At 47.9% G+C, this 17,591-nt stretch overlaps 1 protein-coding gene across 1 annotated transcript in view; it reads left to right on the top strand.

Moving 5' to 3' along the window:
- agap1 (ArfGAP with GTPase domain, ankyrin repeat and PH domain 1) overlaps nt 1–17,591 on the top strand; it is a gene marked incomplete at its 5' end in the record, with an annotated part of 182,890 nt that overhangs the window by 133,968 nt on the left and 31,331 nt on the right. The window contains 3 exons of the mRNA XM_079996865.1: nt 2,731–2,899; nt 5,729–5,893; nt 13,473–13,634. Of these exons, the coding sequence (XP_079852991.1) occupies nt 2,731–2,899; nt 5,729–5,893; nt 13,473–13,634 (496 nt within the window). The remainder of the gene's footprint in view (nt 1–2,730; nt 2,900–5,728; nt 5,894–13,472; nt 13,635–17,591) is intronic.

The following is a 17,591-nucleotide window of genomic DNA, read 5'->3' on the forward strand; positions in this document are numbered from 1 at the left end:
ACTGAATTTAATTCCACTAAGTGACCAGTATCACGTTCAATTCCTCACGTTTATAACGAACCAAAAATTAATGAAAATCGTGTCAGAATTCAGCGAGTTTCCGTCGATTTTGTAGGGAAGTCTGCGTCTCACAATACACATTGTGTTTGTTTACTCGCGGATCTTGACCGGCTCCAATATGGCCGACGCATCAGTGAGGAGAGTAAAACGCAGCAGCGTCGGTCCTGCTCGTCTCCTGTTCGCTGCAGCTCTGCATCGCGACGGCAGTGAAACTTTTTCCACGACCACTGGTGCATTTTACCGTTAATCCGCCGTTCACATGCGCGCCCAACATTGGTATTTGGCGCCGCTGCATCCACGACATCGCAGCGGGGGAAGAATCACGATCTATTCCCGTATTGATGTTTTTTTGGGGGTTTTTTTTGCCCCACCCCTGTCGCAGCGCGCTACCTCGCTCCCCCTGAGCGCCAGGTCGGGCACTCCCCGAACCGCTCGGTCCTCCCTGTTTGACGTTGGCTCCGCTCCCCAGGCTCCTCCGCCTCCAGGAAAAGCCTCTTATTCCATCGATCGTGTCCCAGACGAGCACTCGGCCCTAATGGATCTCCTGCACCCCGTGTGTCAGCACTTTCCAGATCCTTATTAGCTTCTCATTTTTCACGTTGTCGCTGCCTTGCGCTGGGTGAACGGTGTTTGTGCACGCGCGCACACATACACACGCATACACAAACGCGCAGGTATGATCACGCATACCTGCGCATAAGGACACAAACACAGCACGGCACTTGTCTCGCCGATCCCCTCTTCGCCTCTCGCTTGTCTTTTTTTTTGTCTCTGGTTCCCACACACACACACACACACACACACACACACACACACACACACACACACACACACACACCCCGTGCTGAGCGCGTCTTCGGTCCGTACATCTGTCCATGGCTCTCTCCGCTGTTGTGTGGACAGTCGGGCCGATGATGAAAGGTCCCCCATGCAACGCGAGTCTCAATTACCTCGGTCAATCTGTCGGGGGCGGGATGTGTGTGTGTGTGTGTGTGTGTGTGCGCGTGTGTGGGGGGGGCAACTGGAGGGCTCTCCAGTGGCTTGTTAAGGACCCATTGAGAGTACTTGGCTTTGAATTGGCCTTTTGTCAGGCCTGCTGCCAAAGAGAGAGAGTGAGTTACCCCACCGTCACACACACACACACGCACACGCACACACACACACACACACGGGCTTCTGCTGCCACCAGAAGTGTGTGCGTGTGTTTGCGCCTCTGCATCTGTACAAACGAGGGGATGTTGGTTAATGTGTGAAAAGAAAAAAAAAAAAAGGAAAGGGTATGGCGTTAGTGGTCTGTGTGCGCACGCACGCACACACACACACACGCACGCACGCACGCACTGCGGTCCTTTGAAGCCGCCTCAGCAGGTTGTGAGACGGACTTGTTTGGCGGCGTCCTCTCCAGACCTCCTTCATCTTGGAGAGCCAGCTGACGTCCCACGATGCCCCCGCTCCCCTCGGGGTCAGCGCGAACGCGCTCGGAGCAGGGAGAGAGCTTAACAAGCACCCCTGCCGTGCCATCAACACCCCTTCTCTTTCTTTAATTCACCCGGATAATCCCTCCACTCCACGCAGCAGAGGAAAACACATCATTAGGGGCAACTGAGCGCGCGGGGCCGCCTCCTGTTAAAAAGCAATCGCTTGTTATCCGCCGCGTGTGGGTGCACGGGCTTTCGCACCCTCGCCGCCGCCGATGATTAGCGCCGCCGCTGATGGACAGAACTTAACGGGAGCGAGGAATCACAATTTACATGTTTGCATTGAAGGGGGGGGATTTGCGTCTGCAGGAAGGTTTCTTGCCTGCGAAGCGGGACGAGCTCCACCTCGTCCGGAGAAATGAACGTCGCAACCCCCACGCGCACTAAAATTCACTTCCTGTATGCCCAAACAAGTGTACGTGTTGTTTTTAGGTTCGCCCTCTGCCAGCCACAAAAGGGAAACCAGTGTGATTATGCCTTGATTTATTAAATATTCCCTTAAAACAGAGTGACTCGGCATCCATTTGCAGATCGGCGATGATCAACAAATATCCATAGATGTATGGATATTATCGATGAGTCGATGTTATAAATATACCAAAGACAAACGGATGCAGGTACTGTAGGAAGCTCATTTATATCCTGACAAAAATGTTTGATATGAAGACAGAATACAGTATGAGATTTAATCTGTTATTTAAATTGGGAGATTTATTTGTTATAAAATACCATATTTTTATACAGTTTTTAGCTGCCGCTTAAAAATTATGAAACAGCCATTCGATATGTTTGCGTTGTGCATGTGCTCCTCTTTACGCCTGTGTCCGTCGTCGGTGGCGGTGGATCACTTTTTCCCCGCGCGGATGTAAAGATGGGGCGGGTGCGCGTAAGCAGTGAATATGATAAACCGGCCTAGCTAACTGGGGACCCTAAAACGTCGATACGGATGAACATTCGCAAGAAACGGCGGCATCCATGGATGAAAAAAAAAAAACCAAAACATTCCTGTCACATGAAGCGATCGATCTGAAGACGGCGTACTTTATCCCGTTAAAAAAAATGTACTGTACAGTGCGAAAATGGGGGTAAATCCAGCACTTAAATAGCAGACACCAGCCATCACCAACAGATGTATCATCTTCTCATCAGCTCTCCTAACCCCCACACCCCGCCCCCCTTTGTCCCCCAACAGGACTACATGCAGAACGTCCACGGGAAGGAGATAGACCTGCTGAGAACCACCGTCAAGGTACCGGGCAAGAGGCCCCCGCGCGCCGTGTCCACCTGTGCCACGGTGCCCAGCCCCAAGACCAACGGCCTGACCAAGGACATGAGCAGCCTGCAGCTGGGACAGAACCCAGGTAGCACCGCAGGGGCCCGAAGGCGTGGGAGGTTGAACAAGAGTAGCGGCGGCACTGAGAGTGGTGCGGCGGCGGTGGATACTGCTGAGAGGGCTCACAGTACCGTTCCTATATGGATATACAGACACATAATACGTCATGAGAATGGCTGCCAACCTTTCTGTGTACCGCATCACGTGCGTTACCAAAATAGTTCACGGAACGAATTCAGTCTTATAGAGAAATTAAATTTCAGTCAGTTTGTGAATACGGTGGTATATCAAGTGCTTGTAAAGTGGAGCGGCGCAGCGGAGCGGAGATTCTCGGAAACACCCGGAGGCACCCACTGGATCAGTGCCAAGACTTGAGCCTGAGTTCACGGTGTCCCTGAAGGCGTCTTTTACTCCAGGTGTTATTTCCAGAGCACTGTTTTGGGAATGAACACCAAAACTCCGGGCTGTTAGCTTAGCTCATTTCACCAGTGGTGCTCCGTTTCCGATCTGCTGTTTATATAGGGTTAGGAGGGTATGACCGCTCTACATCATGGGGTCATGATTTAGCCCCACCCAAAAATGACCACAGGACACCTTCACAGGCCTGGTGGAGTCCATGCCTCCACGGGTCACAGTTGTTTTGGTGGCACAAGGGGGAGCTACACAATATTAGGCAGGTGGTTTTAATCTTGTGGCTGATCGGGTGTGTGTGTGTGTGTGTGTGTGTGTGTGTGTGTGTGTGTGTGTGTGTGTGTGTGTGTGTGTGTGTGTGTGTGTGTGTGTGTGTGTGTGTGTGTGTGTGTGTATCTCTATATATATATATATATATACAGACACATCTGTTTTTAGCCTTGCATACACGCACACATACATACATACCGTACACACATACATACAGCATGAAAATGAGGCTGTATCGGCTATGTTGAAAATAAACAAATGAATCAGATGTTAAGTAGTATGAATAAGAACATCTTAATCCTTGAGGGAAAGATGTCACCACTACCAAATAGGGGATAAGTGTGGAACATGTACACACATAAATACGCACACACACACATTACACAAAGCCATACAACAAGGCAGCACTTTCAAGCCGGACGCAGGAGGCCTGGGCTAATAGCATGAATATTCAGTGAGCCGTTCACCATGTGCTAATTATTGTCATGAATATTAATGCAATCAGAGTCCTAGAAACGAGCTGTAATGGGTGGGGGGGGGGGTGATTCATTTGCTTGTTATGGAGGCTCTCGGTGACTCAAGGGTTTGATTTAAGTAGCCAGATTGTAAGAGCTGCCGTGTGTGTGTGCGGCCGTCAGCTTATGCACATCTTGGGTTGAATTTGAGATTCCATGCAGTGTTTTGACTTCATGTATGAAAGTCAGTATACTATGCCGATGGGAAAGGTTATCACAATTATTTTTTTACTTACATTATTACATTACATTTAGCAGACGCTTTTATCCAAAGCGACTTACAATTATTCAAACACCGACAGACGCAGCCATCAGGAGCAATTAGGGGTTAAGTGTCTTGCTCAAGGACACTACAGCATGCTAGCAGGAGGAGCCTGGGATCGAACCAGCAACCTTTAGATCACTAGACCACCAGCTCTACCTCCTGAGCTCCCCATATAATTCCCATCCCCTGGGATGGGAATTATAGGATCACGGTATTACACAATCACATTTCTGTAAGTTTTTAAATATGTACACCACAGTTGACATACTTCTATAGAGAGATATTTTTGATGACACTAAGTGAAAGTAACACTACGCTAGCGAGCAGGGTGAGGATCTCGCAGAGGAACCTGGAGCAACAACCGTTCCACGTTCCCTACACACTGGGATCTTTCCCAGACCAGTAAACATGTTTTTGTCACAATATGTCTGGATATATGTGTGCAAAAATACTGTATATAATATCGCATATCATACTGTAGTGCACACACACCGATCAGACCACAACATTAAAACCACCGCTAATAACCACTAATATTGTGTAGCTCCCCCTCGTGTCACCAAAACATCTCTGACTCGTCGAGAACGACTCCACCAGACCTCTGAAGGTGACCTGTGGTATCTGGCACCAAGACGTTAGCAGCAGATCCTTTAAGTCCTGGAAGTTGTGAGGTGGGGCCCCCATGGATCGGGCTTGTTGTTGCAGATGCTCCATCGGATCGGACCCTAACCCCGCCCATCCACATGACGTAGAAGAAAACGTGATTCATCAGACCAGACCACCTTCTTCCGTTGCTCCATGGTCCAGTTGTGATGCTCACGTGTCCATTGTAGGTGCTTTCAGGGGTGGACAGGGGTCAGCATGGACACTCTGAGCGCTCCCATACGCAGCAAGCTGCCATGCACTGTGTGTTCTACACCTTTCTATCATAGCACCATTCACTTTTTCACCACTTTGTGCTACAGTAGTTCTTCTGTGGGATCGAACCAGACAAGCTACACTTCACTCCCCACGTGCATCACTGAGCCTTAGCCGCCCATGACCCTGTCGCCGGTTCACCGGTCGTCCTTCCTTGGACCACTTTTGGTAGGTACTAACCACTGCATAGTGGGAACAGCCCACAAGACCTGTGGTGTTGGAGATGCTCTGACCCAGTCGTCCAGCATCATAATGTGCTCCTTGTCAAAGTGGCTCAGATCCTGACCACGCCCATGTTTCCTGCTTCCAACACATCAACTTCAACAACTGACTGTTCACTTGCTGCTAATATATCCCACCCCTTGATCGGTGCCACTGCAACCAGATGATCAAGGTTATTCACTTCATCCGTCACTGGTTTTAATGTTGTGGCTGATCAGTGTATGTATATATACTAAATGCTTCATCTCGCTCCCAGGTTCAGTGTCCAGCAGTTCCTCGGTGTCCCAGATGACGAGCGGGGTGAGTTTGGTGTCGTTTAACAGCCGTGGGATGGAGGGAATGCACCAGCGCTCCTACTCTGTGTCCAGCGCCGACCAGTGGACGGACGCCACCGTCATCGCCAACTCGGGAGTCAGCACCGGTAAGATCCCCACCGCATACACACCCAAAGATAGATGGATAGATTGATGGGTGGAGCCAACCAGGCCTTCCAGCGTGATAAATCTTCCACTGAGAACTTGAAGCCCACAATCTGTAAAGGCTCCTCTACTTTGTCTTTCATTTTAGTAAATTAATGATCCGGATAGAAGTGGCTGACATACGTGCTTTTAGGAAATCGCTAGAGGAAGAAGAAATATGCCTTCTAAATTGTAGCCACTTGGGTTCGTTCTACAGTATAGATTAAATATAATGTATTGATTGATAGATAAAAAGATGGGTGAACAAGATGGGTAGATGGATGGGTTGGATGAGTTTGATGGATGGATGGAGAAGTGGATGGATGAACCAGATGGGTAGATGGATGGATAAATGTAGAAATGGATGGAGGAACATGATGGATGATAAAATGGAGGCTGGATAGATGGATGGAGGAAAAGATTGGTGGATGAGGAACAAGATAGCTAGATGGATGGATAGATGGTTGAACTGGATGGCTGTACGCTAGCCCCCAGTGTTTCCCGGGTGTGGTGGGCGAAGTTTGACTTCATCATGATGAAACGGCCAGTGCCGCCTTGATCTAAGCCCAGATTCGGCTCCGGTCGATGCTCTGATATGGTCCCTGCACGGAGCTTCGTGGCAGGGGGCCGGCTGGGAGGTCAGAGGGCCCCAGAGTGGAGCTCCGCAGGGGGGCTATCATTGATCTGCCTGTCAGGTCACTAATGCCGCTTTAAGTGTGTGTCAAGTTAACGGCCACTGTCTCGGCCACGGTTACTGCCCACAGAAGAGAGAGTGTGTGTGTGTGTGTGTGTGTGTGTGTGTGTGTGTGTACCTGGAGATATAAAAACCTGTGTGTAGTTATGTATGCCTGGGTCTATGCAAGTTTATTTGCATGCATGTGTGCATGCTTGGACAAGCATGATTTGTGTATTTTGTCCATGTGATGTATGTAAGGGTGGTATCAGTGTGTGTGTATATTCAGTTGGGTATGTGCATGCATGTGTGTTTAAAATCCAATGTAACCTTTCAATCCCCGCCAAACAATGCCTTCCAAACAAACGGAAGCAAAAACACACACACGCACGCACACAGGAACAAACACCACAACTCTGGGACTGACAGCCGTCAGCCCCTGCATGCGTTGCCGTGACGATAAGCTTGACTGACATGCCTCTGCGTTCGGACTGAACCCCCTGGCTCAACGACCTCCTCAAATAACATTTAGAACTGTGAAACACTTTAAATGGTCTCCCAGGGGCCACACGTACACAGGGCTGAACTTCTTCTCGTTTTAGCCCTCAATACTCGATTACACCTTACGGCATTTATAGTTGTCTGACTGAAGCTTTCGACACGTTGAAATGAATAATCCCCGCTGTGCCTTTGGAATTAATTTTAGACCATGGGACAAGATACAGTTTGGATTTTTCATTCGAGTTCAGAATGACTGAAAACATTCTCGCCGTCGCTCGATTCTCACTAGGTAGAGTTTCCTGGATACGTGAGGTATGGGAATGTTACTGTTGCAGCTGCTAAACCAAAACAAGCATCACAGTAATTTGGCTCAAAAAATGTTATCTTGTTTTTGACTAGTTTGGAGAAGTCCTCCAGACTGTAGGGTCAAAGTGGAGCTAGAATCGGAAGATTTGTTGCTGCCCAATCTATTATGTTCTGGGTCCGTCCTGCCAAGATGGCAGCGAGCATAAAACCGAACTCGAGGCTGCAACACGTCTCTTGAGAAACGGTGATGTCACACGTGCTACGTCCACTTTTTGTTTCTACGGTGTGTGTATATTACACTCATCAGCCATAACATTAAAACCACCACTAATAACCACTAATACTGTGTAGCCCCCCCCCCGTGCCGCTGAAACAGCTGTGACCCGTGGAGGCATGGACTCCACCAGACCTCTGAAGGTGTCCTGTGGTATCTGGCACCAAGACGTTAGCAGCAGCTTCTTTAAGTCCTGGAAGCTGTAGGTGGGGCCCCCATGGATGGGGCTTGTTGTTCCAGCACATCCCACAGATGCTCCATCGGATCGGACCCTAACCCCACCCATCCACATGACGTAGAAGAAAACGTGATTCATCAGACCAGGCCACCGTCTTCCATTGCTCCATGGTCCAGTTCTGACGCTCACGTGTCCATTGTAGGTGCTTTCAGGGGTGGACAGGGGTCAGCATGGACACGCTGAGCGCTCCCATACGCAGCAAGCTGCCATGCACTGTGTGTTCTACACCTTTCTATCATAGCACCATTCACTTTTTCACCACTTTGTGCTACAGTAGTTCTTCTGTAGGATGGAACCAGACGGGCTAGACTTCACTCTCCACATGCATCAATGAGCCATGGCTGTCCATGACCCTGTCGCGGGTTCACCGGTTGTCCTTCCTTGGACCAATTTTGGTAGGTAGTAACCACTGCATCGTGGGAACACCCAACAAGACCTGTGGTTGTGGAGATGCTCTGACCCAGTCGTCCAGCATCACAATGTGCTCCTCGTCAAAGTGGCTCAGATCCTGACCACGCCCATTTTTCCCGCTTCCAACACATCAACTTCAACAACTGACTGTTCACTTGCTGCTAATATATCCCACCCCTTGACAGGTGCCATTGGAACCAGGTGATCAATGTTATTCACTTCACCTGTCACTGGTTTTAATGTTGTGGCTGATCAGTGTATTCATACTATTCTTGCACACACATACCCAAGCCCTGCAATTTATACATTAAACAGAGAATACGATGCTTTATGCTCTGTCACACACGCAGCTATCTTTTCCGGGTGCACTGACTAGAGGGCTTTTATTTTGAAATGCACAATGACAGCCACATATAGGTTCAGTACATTCATCTCAAACACACACACACACACACACACACACACACAGTGTGTTCGTCTTTCCTCCGTCATTATCAGAGGAATGAGATCAGGCAGGATAATGAGCGTGTCTCCTTCATTAGAGGCCGTTGGTCGGCAGGAGCCCTGGGGCCAGACAGACGAGGGGGCTGTCTCCCTCTCCCTGATATCACTCTCTCTGTGTCCAATCTGTCTGTCTCTCTCTCTCTCTCTCTCTCTCTCTCTCTGTCTCTCTCTCTCTCTCTCTCTCTCTCTCTCTCCACCTGTCTCTCTCTCTCTATTCAATTCAATGAACTTTATTGACATGAATGTGTAGGAAAACATTGCCGTTGCTACAAATTGGATTATAATCAACATAATGATTGTTAACATACCCAACAAATTGGGGCTGTAACTCGCGATTATTTTTTTTAATAATCCATGAATTTGTTTGATGAATCTGTCCAATTAACGTACAGCATAAACGCGACTGCTGAATATGGCAAACAACATACAAAATGATGATAAATGCTTATTAAAAGTGATCTTAGGCTAAATACATATATTGAAATTGTTTAATGTTTTTACCCAGCAGTAAAAAAACAAACAAAACAAAAAATAATATTTTACAATGTGTAACAAAGACTAGCCTTCACATTTTGGTGAAGCCATGAAAATGGCTGTCGAATATTTACTAAACCAATTTTTCGATTGCTAATTAAGCGTCATTTATTAGTCAATCTATCTACATTATTCGATGAATCTCTGATCTGATTCTGATTGTCTTTCTGTTTCCGCCCGTCTTACTGTCTGTTTCCCGCCGTTTGCTCTGCGTGTTTCTGTTTCTCTCTTTCTTCATTTACGTGTGTTTAATAGAGCATGTCAGACAAAACTTGTGACATGGGGAGCATCACAGGAAGGATCACGTTGCCCCTGTGTGTGTGCTGTACGTGAGGGGGCAGGTTGTCTTCGGTTCAGTCAACCCTCTTGAATGTCAGGGCTTGGTTTGCGCCCGGCCTCGGGTCTCTCATGCCGAGCGGTCGGCAGGAAGTGCCGCGCGGTGTATCGCATGGTCATGGAATTAAAACGTTCGAGCCTGGCGTAATATAACAGGGGCTTTTATTTTGAAAACCAATAGTGTCGGTGTGAAAATGCGTTCAATTGCTATTTTTAAGAATGGGAACTAAGCCCGCACATCCATTTGGAACATAAGGTCTAATGGCACAGAAGCGCCGTACAGCCCCTGGGGTTTTTTTTGTATTTTATTTTTTTTGTCATTGTTGCAACCAAAAGTGTTAATTGGTTTGGCCGCAGCTTTTCTCCAAACTGTCAACGCAACTCATCAAAATTGGTAAAATTTCAAGTCAAAAAACTGAAAAAAACTTTTTTGTTTTTAACTGATGCCAATGAAGAAAGGTAATGACTTGCTATGATAATACACATCCTACAGACCACACAATCGACTGGAAACACTTGGTCTGCACTGGCAACTCTCAACTCGAGGGGCTGGGGATTGTTGAATTCGCGTCGATGGTTGCCATCGCAACAATTGCGGTTTCCTGGAGCGGCCGACCTCAGCCAAAGCAAAGAGACCAAAACCCCAGACCCGCCTGCCCGGGCGACACCCGGACACCCTACCTGCGCTGACCTGTCTGCCCCACCAGGCTGTCTCTCCCCTTCGCTGCCCCACGCGCTGGCCTCAACAGACGGTTGAGCGCTCGGCTGCTGGGGCCGGAACGTCCTGCTGCTTTGAGGCCGCGACGACGTGTGGTCATTGCAAGTGGCTCTGAACAACCTCCTCTCCGTGAGGCCGTGCGGCACGCCGGGACGGCAGCGGCGCTCAGTCCTGGAGTTTCGGGTGTTCTCTTCAAATTGGCTTTTGCTAATTTGGGTTTGTTCCCGTAGGCACGGCACGGGGGGGTGTTCTCCCTGTGAGCGATGGAAACACGGAGCAGGTAAAACAGCCCATGGACGACAATTACACCACGAACGACGGGGGCGGGTGGGGGTGGGGGGGCAAAGTGATGCAGACAGGGCTCGAAATTGCGACCGTTTTGGTGGCATATGCTCCCGAAATTTAATCTGTGCGACCTGGAAATGTAATTGGTGCAAATAATTGTTCTGGTGCGGTTTTTGTTCCCCCGCTTTCTCCGTCCATTCTCCAGTCAGCGTGGAGCTCCACTGCGACCGCACACCTTCAGAACGGCCCCGTCTGCGCCGCCGCTCTTCCCGCTCGTTGGCTCCGCGGACGTGTCAGGAAACGGATTAGAAATATATTTCATGTACATCTTGTATAAAGAGCTTTGAGCCAAACCATCTGTGAGATGAGTCGTGACAACAAAAAATTTGATTCAGGGCAAAAACTAAATTGGGGAAAAGGGTAAAAAAAAAAAAAGAAAGGTACAAGACTGTGCATGTAATTATTATAACAGTGAAGGGAGTACTCATCCCATAAACCACTGTGCTTGACGCCTTTCCAACAACTTCCAACGCAACGACGCTTGAGCTTCTTGTTGTGGTTATGATGGTGTTTGTACTGTTAGTAACAGTGTTGAAGTCCTGGTCGCTCTGGTCGCTCTGGTCACTCTGTGGCGAGCGTGACGCAGGTGGGGGTAGTGCTGCGGCAGCAGGAGCTCGCGAGCCAACGGTGACGTAGGGGCGTCGCGAAACGTCAGCGCCGGTGTGGTACTCTCCGTGGTGTAACAGCCAGCTCCACCAGTCAGAGACGTCGCTGTCACCCTCGAGGGTCCTGGGTGGTGTCGTACTTCTCCATCACGGCGCAAATAAAACATGTTTTTCTTCAAACAGGGTTTATATCATACGTACTTGTGGCTTCTACCGGGGCATATACCATTGTTTCACAATGTTATAGCTTGTCTACCTGCCTACCTACCTGTCTACCTACCTACTGTAACTACCTACCTACCTGCCTACCTACCTGTCTACCTACCTACTGTAACTACCTGTCTACCTACTGTAACTGTCTACCTACCTACCTGTCTACCTACCTACGAACCTACCTGTCTACTACCTACTACATGTAGGTAAGGAGCTCTTATAGCTCATCTACCTACCTACCTGTCTACCTACCTACTGTAACTACCTACCTACCTGTCTACCTACCTACTATAACTACCTACCTACCTGTCTACCTATCTACCTACGTTAACTACCTACCTACTGTAACTACCTACCTACCTGTCTACCTACCTACTGTAACTACCTACCTACTGTAACTACCTACCTACCTGTCTACCTACCTACTGTAACTACCTACCTACCTGTCTACCTATCTACCTACTGTAACTACCTACCTACCTGTCTACCTACTGTAACTGTCTACTGACCTACGAACCTACCTGTCTACTGCATGTAGGTAAGTAGCTCTTATAGCTCATCTACCTGTCTACCTTATGTCACTGTCTACCTACCTCCCTGTCTACCTACCTACGAACCTACCTGTCTACTGCATGTAGGTAAGTAGCTCTTATAGCTCATCTACCTACCTACCTGTCTACCTACCTACTGTAACTACTTACCTACCTACTGTAACTACCTACCTGTCTACCTGTCTACATACCTACTGTAACTACCTACCTACCTGTCTACCTACCTACCTGTTTACCTACCCATCTACCTACCTACCTACCTGTCTACCTACTGTACCTAGGTACCTGTCTACCTACCTACCTATCTCCTGTACCTACCAACCTACCGTCATGTCTACCTTGGATGTTTACAGCATTCTTGCTAATAATCAAACCTGGCCCCAGGATATTGCTTCAAAGCCCCTGTGGTGGCCTACCATGTGTTTTTAAGGCTCCTTTCAGCCTTTTAAGTTCCTTGTAAAACCTACTGTTATATTGTCATTTTTATCAATTGAAAAAAATCCACAACTATCGTTGGTGCTCCTTTCATTTTGGTGGCTGCGGCTACATTTTTTTTTTTGCTGGTGCTCCTACCTCTTTGAAGTTGGAAGCACCACTGCTGTTCATTCGGAGCCCTGTGAGGGGGGGGGGGAGAGAACGAGAGAGCGAGATGAGGAACAGCAATCTGGTTGTGTTTGGGGGGGGGGGGGGGGATGGTGCAGGCGCGTGGGTGGAGCAGAGTTTGCAGATGGGAGGACCGTTAATCCAGGACGCTTAATTGCGAGCTCGCCATGGCATCTTGTCAGCAGAGATAAGTTGTCACATTTTCCACTTGAGCCGAGTCCAAACGATTGTAAAATAAGTTATGGGCGTCCTTGGGGCCGACCGGCGTTTAGGTGGAGGCGAGGGGGGGGGGTGTGTGTGTGTGTGTGTGTGTGTGTGTGTGTGTGTGTGTGTGTGTGTGTGTGTGTGTGTGTGTGTGTGTGTGTGTGTGTGTGTGTGTGTGTGTGTGTGTGGATGATCAGTGCCAGGATCCTTCCACTGATGTTCGACCAAAACACACACAGTAGGCTCAACAGGACGCACACTCCCATATATCTGCCCCCCCCCCCCCCCCCCCCCTCTCATCAGCACATGATGAGGTTTGAATGCCACGCTCAGGGATGTGTGTGCAAAGCTCTTGTTTGCAGACACATAAGGAATCACTTTGTTGACCTCGTCGCATAGTTACTCACGTCACACCTTTTACCTTGTCGCCTGAACAGTTTTGGGTTTTGTTTTTGTACTCGATTGCATCGCTCCTGGCGACCCTAACCCCCCTCGTCCGTCCGTCCCCCCCCCCCCCCCCCCGCAGACACGGGCCTGGGAGATTCGGTTTGCTCCAGCCCCAGCATCTCCAGCACCACCAGTCCCAAGATGGACCCCCCGCCCTCGCCGCACGCCAACCGCAAGAAGCACCGGCGGAAGAAGAGCACCAGCAACTTCAAAGCGGACGGCCTCTCTGGTACTGCGGAAGGTAACGCCATTCCCCCCTCCCCCCCCTCACTCACGCTCACACTTTCCCCGCCCGGTCCGCCCGTTAACCCCCCCCCCCCACCCGACGATGACGCAGGGAAAATAAGACCAACCACGAAAAATTCATATCACCCTCGACTTTAAGAGTTGCATGAATGCAGGTTTCTGCCTTTGGGAAACAGGCCGTCAGCCAGTACATCACCCATTTCTAAAAATCAGATCTCTGGGTGTTTTGAGGAACTCTTCCAGGCGGTGTTGCAGTGAGTTTTATTATCATTAATTATTCAGAACTAGATCCCATTCACAAAGAAAAACACACCGGCTTGTGATTGGGTTTTATAGAATGGAAATCGTGCAATTGGCTTAAATTCTCTCTAAACGTTTGAGTGAACACAGATATGAGTTCTGTGCAATGAACTTTTTATTTTATTTTATTTTTTTCTTTTAAGTAGTTTACCTGAAACCTTTTGAGGCAGCTTTCACCGTGGTAACAACGGCGTTCTGTAGAGAGGAGAAAGAGGCTACGTCGCGTTGCCCTGGAGGCCAGTCGTCGAGGCGACCACTTTGAGGCGTCTCTTAATTACGGTGCTTATACAACAGGTGCTTATACATTCCTTAAATGACTTGAATGCTCGTCTACATTTATAGTACTTCTCTTTCGTGGTCACCGACTTGTTCTTTATTTATTGTCCCCGCATAAGATATTGCAAAATATCCCACCAATATTTCCATTTTGAGTATGACAGAGGGAATATTTTCAGTGACGTACAAAACAATGGGTGGAGTCAACTCTGCAACGTTTAATTATTGTGAACTCGCTGTTGTTGATGGTCTAAGTGACTCTGGTGGACCGGGGTTTGGAAACGCAGCCATCTCCCCTCCAAGACCCCCCCCTGCCCTCCACCCTGTGAAGGGTGGGGGGCGTCGCTCCATTCCCTCATCCCGTAATCCCCTCATCCTGTGTCATTGTCTTTCCGTTTGTCTCGCGGTGACTTTGTGTGACGGTGATGGAATGAGTGGATCAGGTCTTGGAACGTCAACGCTCTGGCTGTGGCTGCGGCTGCGGCTGCGGCTGCGGTGCGGTAAAGCTGAGTTTTGGGACAAAGCCAATCCAACATTTAGCCCACACAGTCTTCTATATTAGTTTAACGCGGGGATCTTCCACCTTTTTCAGCCAAGGACCCCTTGGTGGATAGAGAAACAAATTTATTTCATTGAATATAATCTTGTGTAGTATTTTAAGCCTGGCCTATGATAACATATTTATAACACCTTACTTCCCTCTCAGGTTTATCTCAGGTTTATTTCCGTAAGTGGAAAGAAATCGTACAATCCAGCTTTTTGTTGTTTTCCCAAATGGGAAATAGGGTTTGAAATGCTGTTTGTGTTTTCAATTATAACGTGGTCCAGGTTTGACGACTATAAGCACGGTCGTTCATTTTCTCCAGACCTGCTCTTAAAAAGCCTTTGTGGAGAAAAACAGTGAAATCTGCCGTTTCTCTAATCTCTTCAATAGAATAAAGTTTTCACAAATCGGAAAAAGGGTTTTACATTCTGTTTAATATCAATACCATAATACAAACCATTTACCCTGTGTTTTTATTGAAGTTCAGCCATGCGGCAGTCATGTCAGGGACACAGTACGTTGCTGAAATCTCAGACATTACTCAAACACGTGAGGTTTTTGAAGGCGCCGTGATGTCAGAAGCCTCAAATCAGCTTTGCTCTCAGTTGATGACTGAAATAAAATAACGCAGCTGTTCTCGTGATAACGATTGGAGTTTACTCACTATTTTTTTCTTTTATCTAAAATAAATTTTTGAAATCTTCCAAAAATTGGCGGAACCATGGTTTTTTGGAATTCCCCGTTTTTCCAAAGAGCGACGGACATAACAATCCACGACCCTTGCTCTGCAATCTGTGGTGTCAGATTCGTCGTCGGCGCGATAAAACACGCTCGCGAGTCAATCATATCATTTCACACGCGCAGATATTGACTGCCACTCGCCACGAATAGAAGTCCTCGTGCAGAAATTCAACAAGCGAGAGCGATACAGGCGGCTGCGAGCGAGAAACTGAACATAGGGAGAGACAAAGAATGGAACCTGCTTGTGTCGAAGTAAACAGCGGCAACGTGGGAGAGGGTTTCTGCTCGTCCAGCGCTGGCGCCCGTACTCGCAGTTGGGTTCAACGTGACTTTTGACTTTTTGGGGGGCGGAGACCCAGGGCAGGCGCCGGCCCTCTTATGATTGGTCACCTTCAACGCGACCACACCCACACGAATCCTCCTCGTACCTCGACGACGGCTTCCGACACGGGGGAGCCCCGAGGTCCGTGTGACCTCAGCGGCGTTCGTTTCCCCCCCCCCACGTTAAGATGCGTGAACACGGATTTAAAAAAAAAAAAACGTTTATTCATTAGAAATATATTTTAAAAGTCAACTGATTGAGTCAATTAAAATAAATTAACTTTAGAACTTATATTTGGTGTATTAGTATAGGGGTCCTAAAGGGTGGACAGGTCACAGCCGGTGATCCTGCTGCTCTGATGACCTGTCTGTCTGTCCTCATCCTGGACGCTGGCAGGCCCATACCGGACACGCAGTTTTACTGAGTTTTTATGTACTTAATATTGGTGTTTTTTACACTATTGACTACCTGCTATGAGTTACTTCAGAAGTGTAAACTTGGGTAACACTTTCAATTAAAGTCATTCTTTGTAGGTTTAAATGTTGGGGTTAATTTGACATAAAAGCTGGGTTAATTTTGATTTTGACAACAGAGGATGCAATAAAAGTGCTAAGGGTCACTGTGTTTCATCAGGAGCTCACAGAGACTTCCAGTGCCTATTCATATTGTTTAAAAAGTCGTTGATGAGAAATTGCTTAATAAACAAATTTGATTTAAATACACATAAAACATTGAAAAGAATTGACGACTTTCGAGGTCCGTGTGGGTGTGGTGGCGTTGAAAGCGACCAATCACAAGAGGGCCGGTGCCTGACAAACTGACATAAGACAACCCAGTCGGTTTTTTGTGAGCTGTCTATTCACAAAACATGTCACAAAACAAGCCGCTCAGATTCGCAGGCCCCTCCTGCGTCAGATGGGGCTTCGTTAGAATTAGAACCCGCTCCCCGTCCATGGCGGGGGAATAACAAGCGGCGCTGGGAACCGCTCTGTTGGCCCACAGACCAGCACAAATCTTTTAAAAGAAAGAGGATTTGACACCAACTGTCTCTGAAGAAACTGCAGACAATGGAAATGAAGTATTTCTAAAATAATTCTGCTCTGTTTCTTTCTAAATAATATATACAGTATAATAATAATAATTAAGTATGTGGTAGATAGACTGGAGGCTGCGGCGTGTGTGCTGCAAAACCCCCCCAAAAAATAGTGTTTTTATTGTAGACGTATTTCTTTTATTTCTTTCTTTCTTCGTTTACATGAAACAAAAACTCCCTGCGTGCGGCGTCCCCCACAAGCTTAGAGCACGGCAACAAAAGTCGGAACAAACTTTTTCAACCAGCCCTGTAGCGCTCCTACGGGTGAAGATTAAACAACTGGGTTGATTAGTTCTCGCCTCAAATTTTTTTTTCAGAAGCAGGTTTTGGTGTCGTGATCAGGTGAAGTCAGTGACGTTCACGGAGCAAATACAACGGAACCCGGAAGTAGAGCTTGGACCCACGGGCTCACAGAACGAGGAGCCTGAGGGGGAGGCTGAGGGGGGGGGCCGGGCCGCCTTCCACCTAAACAGTCGACTGCCCTGGGACAAGATGTGTTGTGGCACGTTAGAATTTATAATCTGAGTATCTTGTATTTTATAATGAACTAATGAAATAATGAAACATGTTTTGAAGGCTTCAGTGATGTACATTAACTTGTTCAGAAGGAGGCAATAGGTCATAATAAGTCATAATAGCTCCTCTTTAAAGGTATTCAGTAGGAGACTCTATTGTA

This window comes from Zeus faber (assembly GCF_960531495.2).
Source record: "Zeus faber genome assembly, chromosome: 2".
Taxonomy (NCBI): domain Eukaryota; kingdom Metazoa; phylum Chordata; class Actinopteri; order Zeiformes; family Zeidae; genus Zeus; species Zeus faber.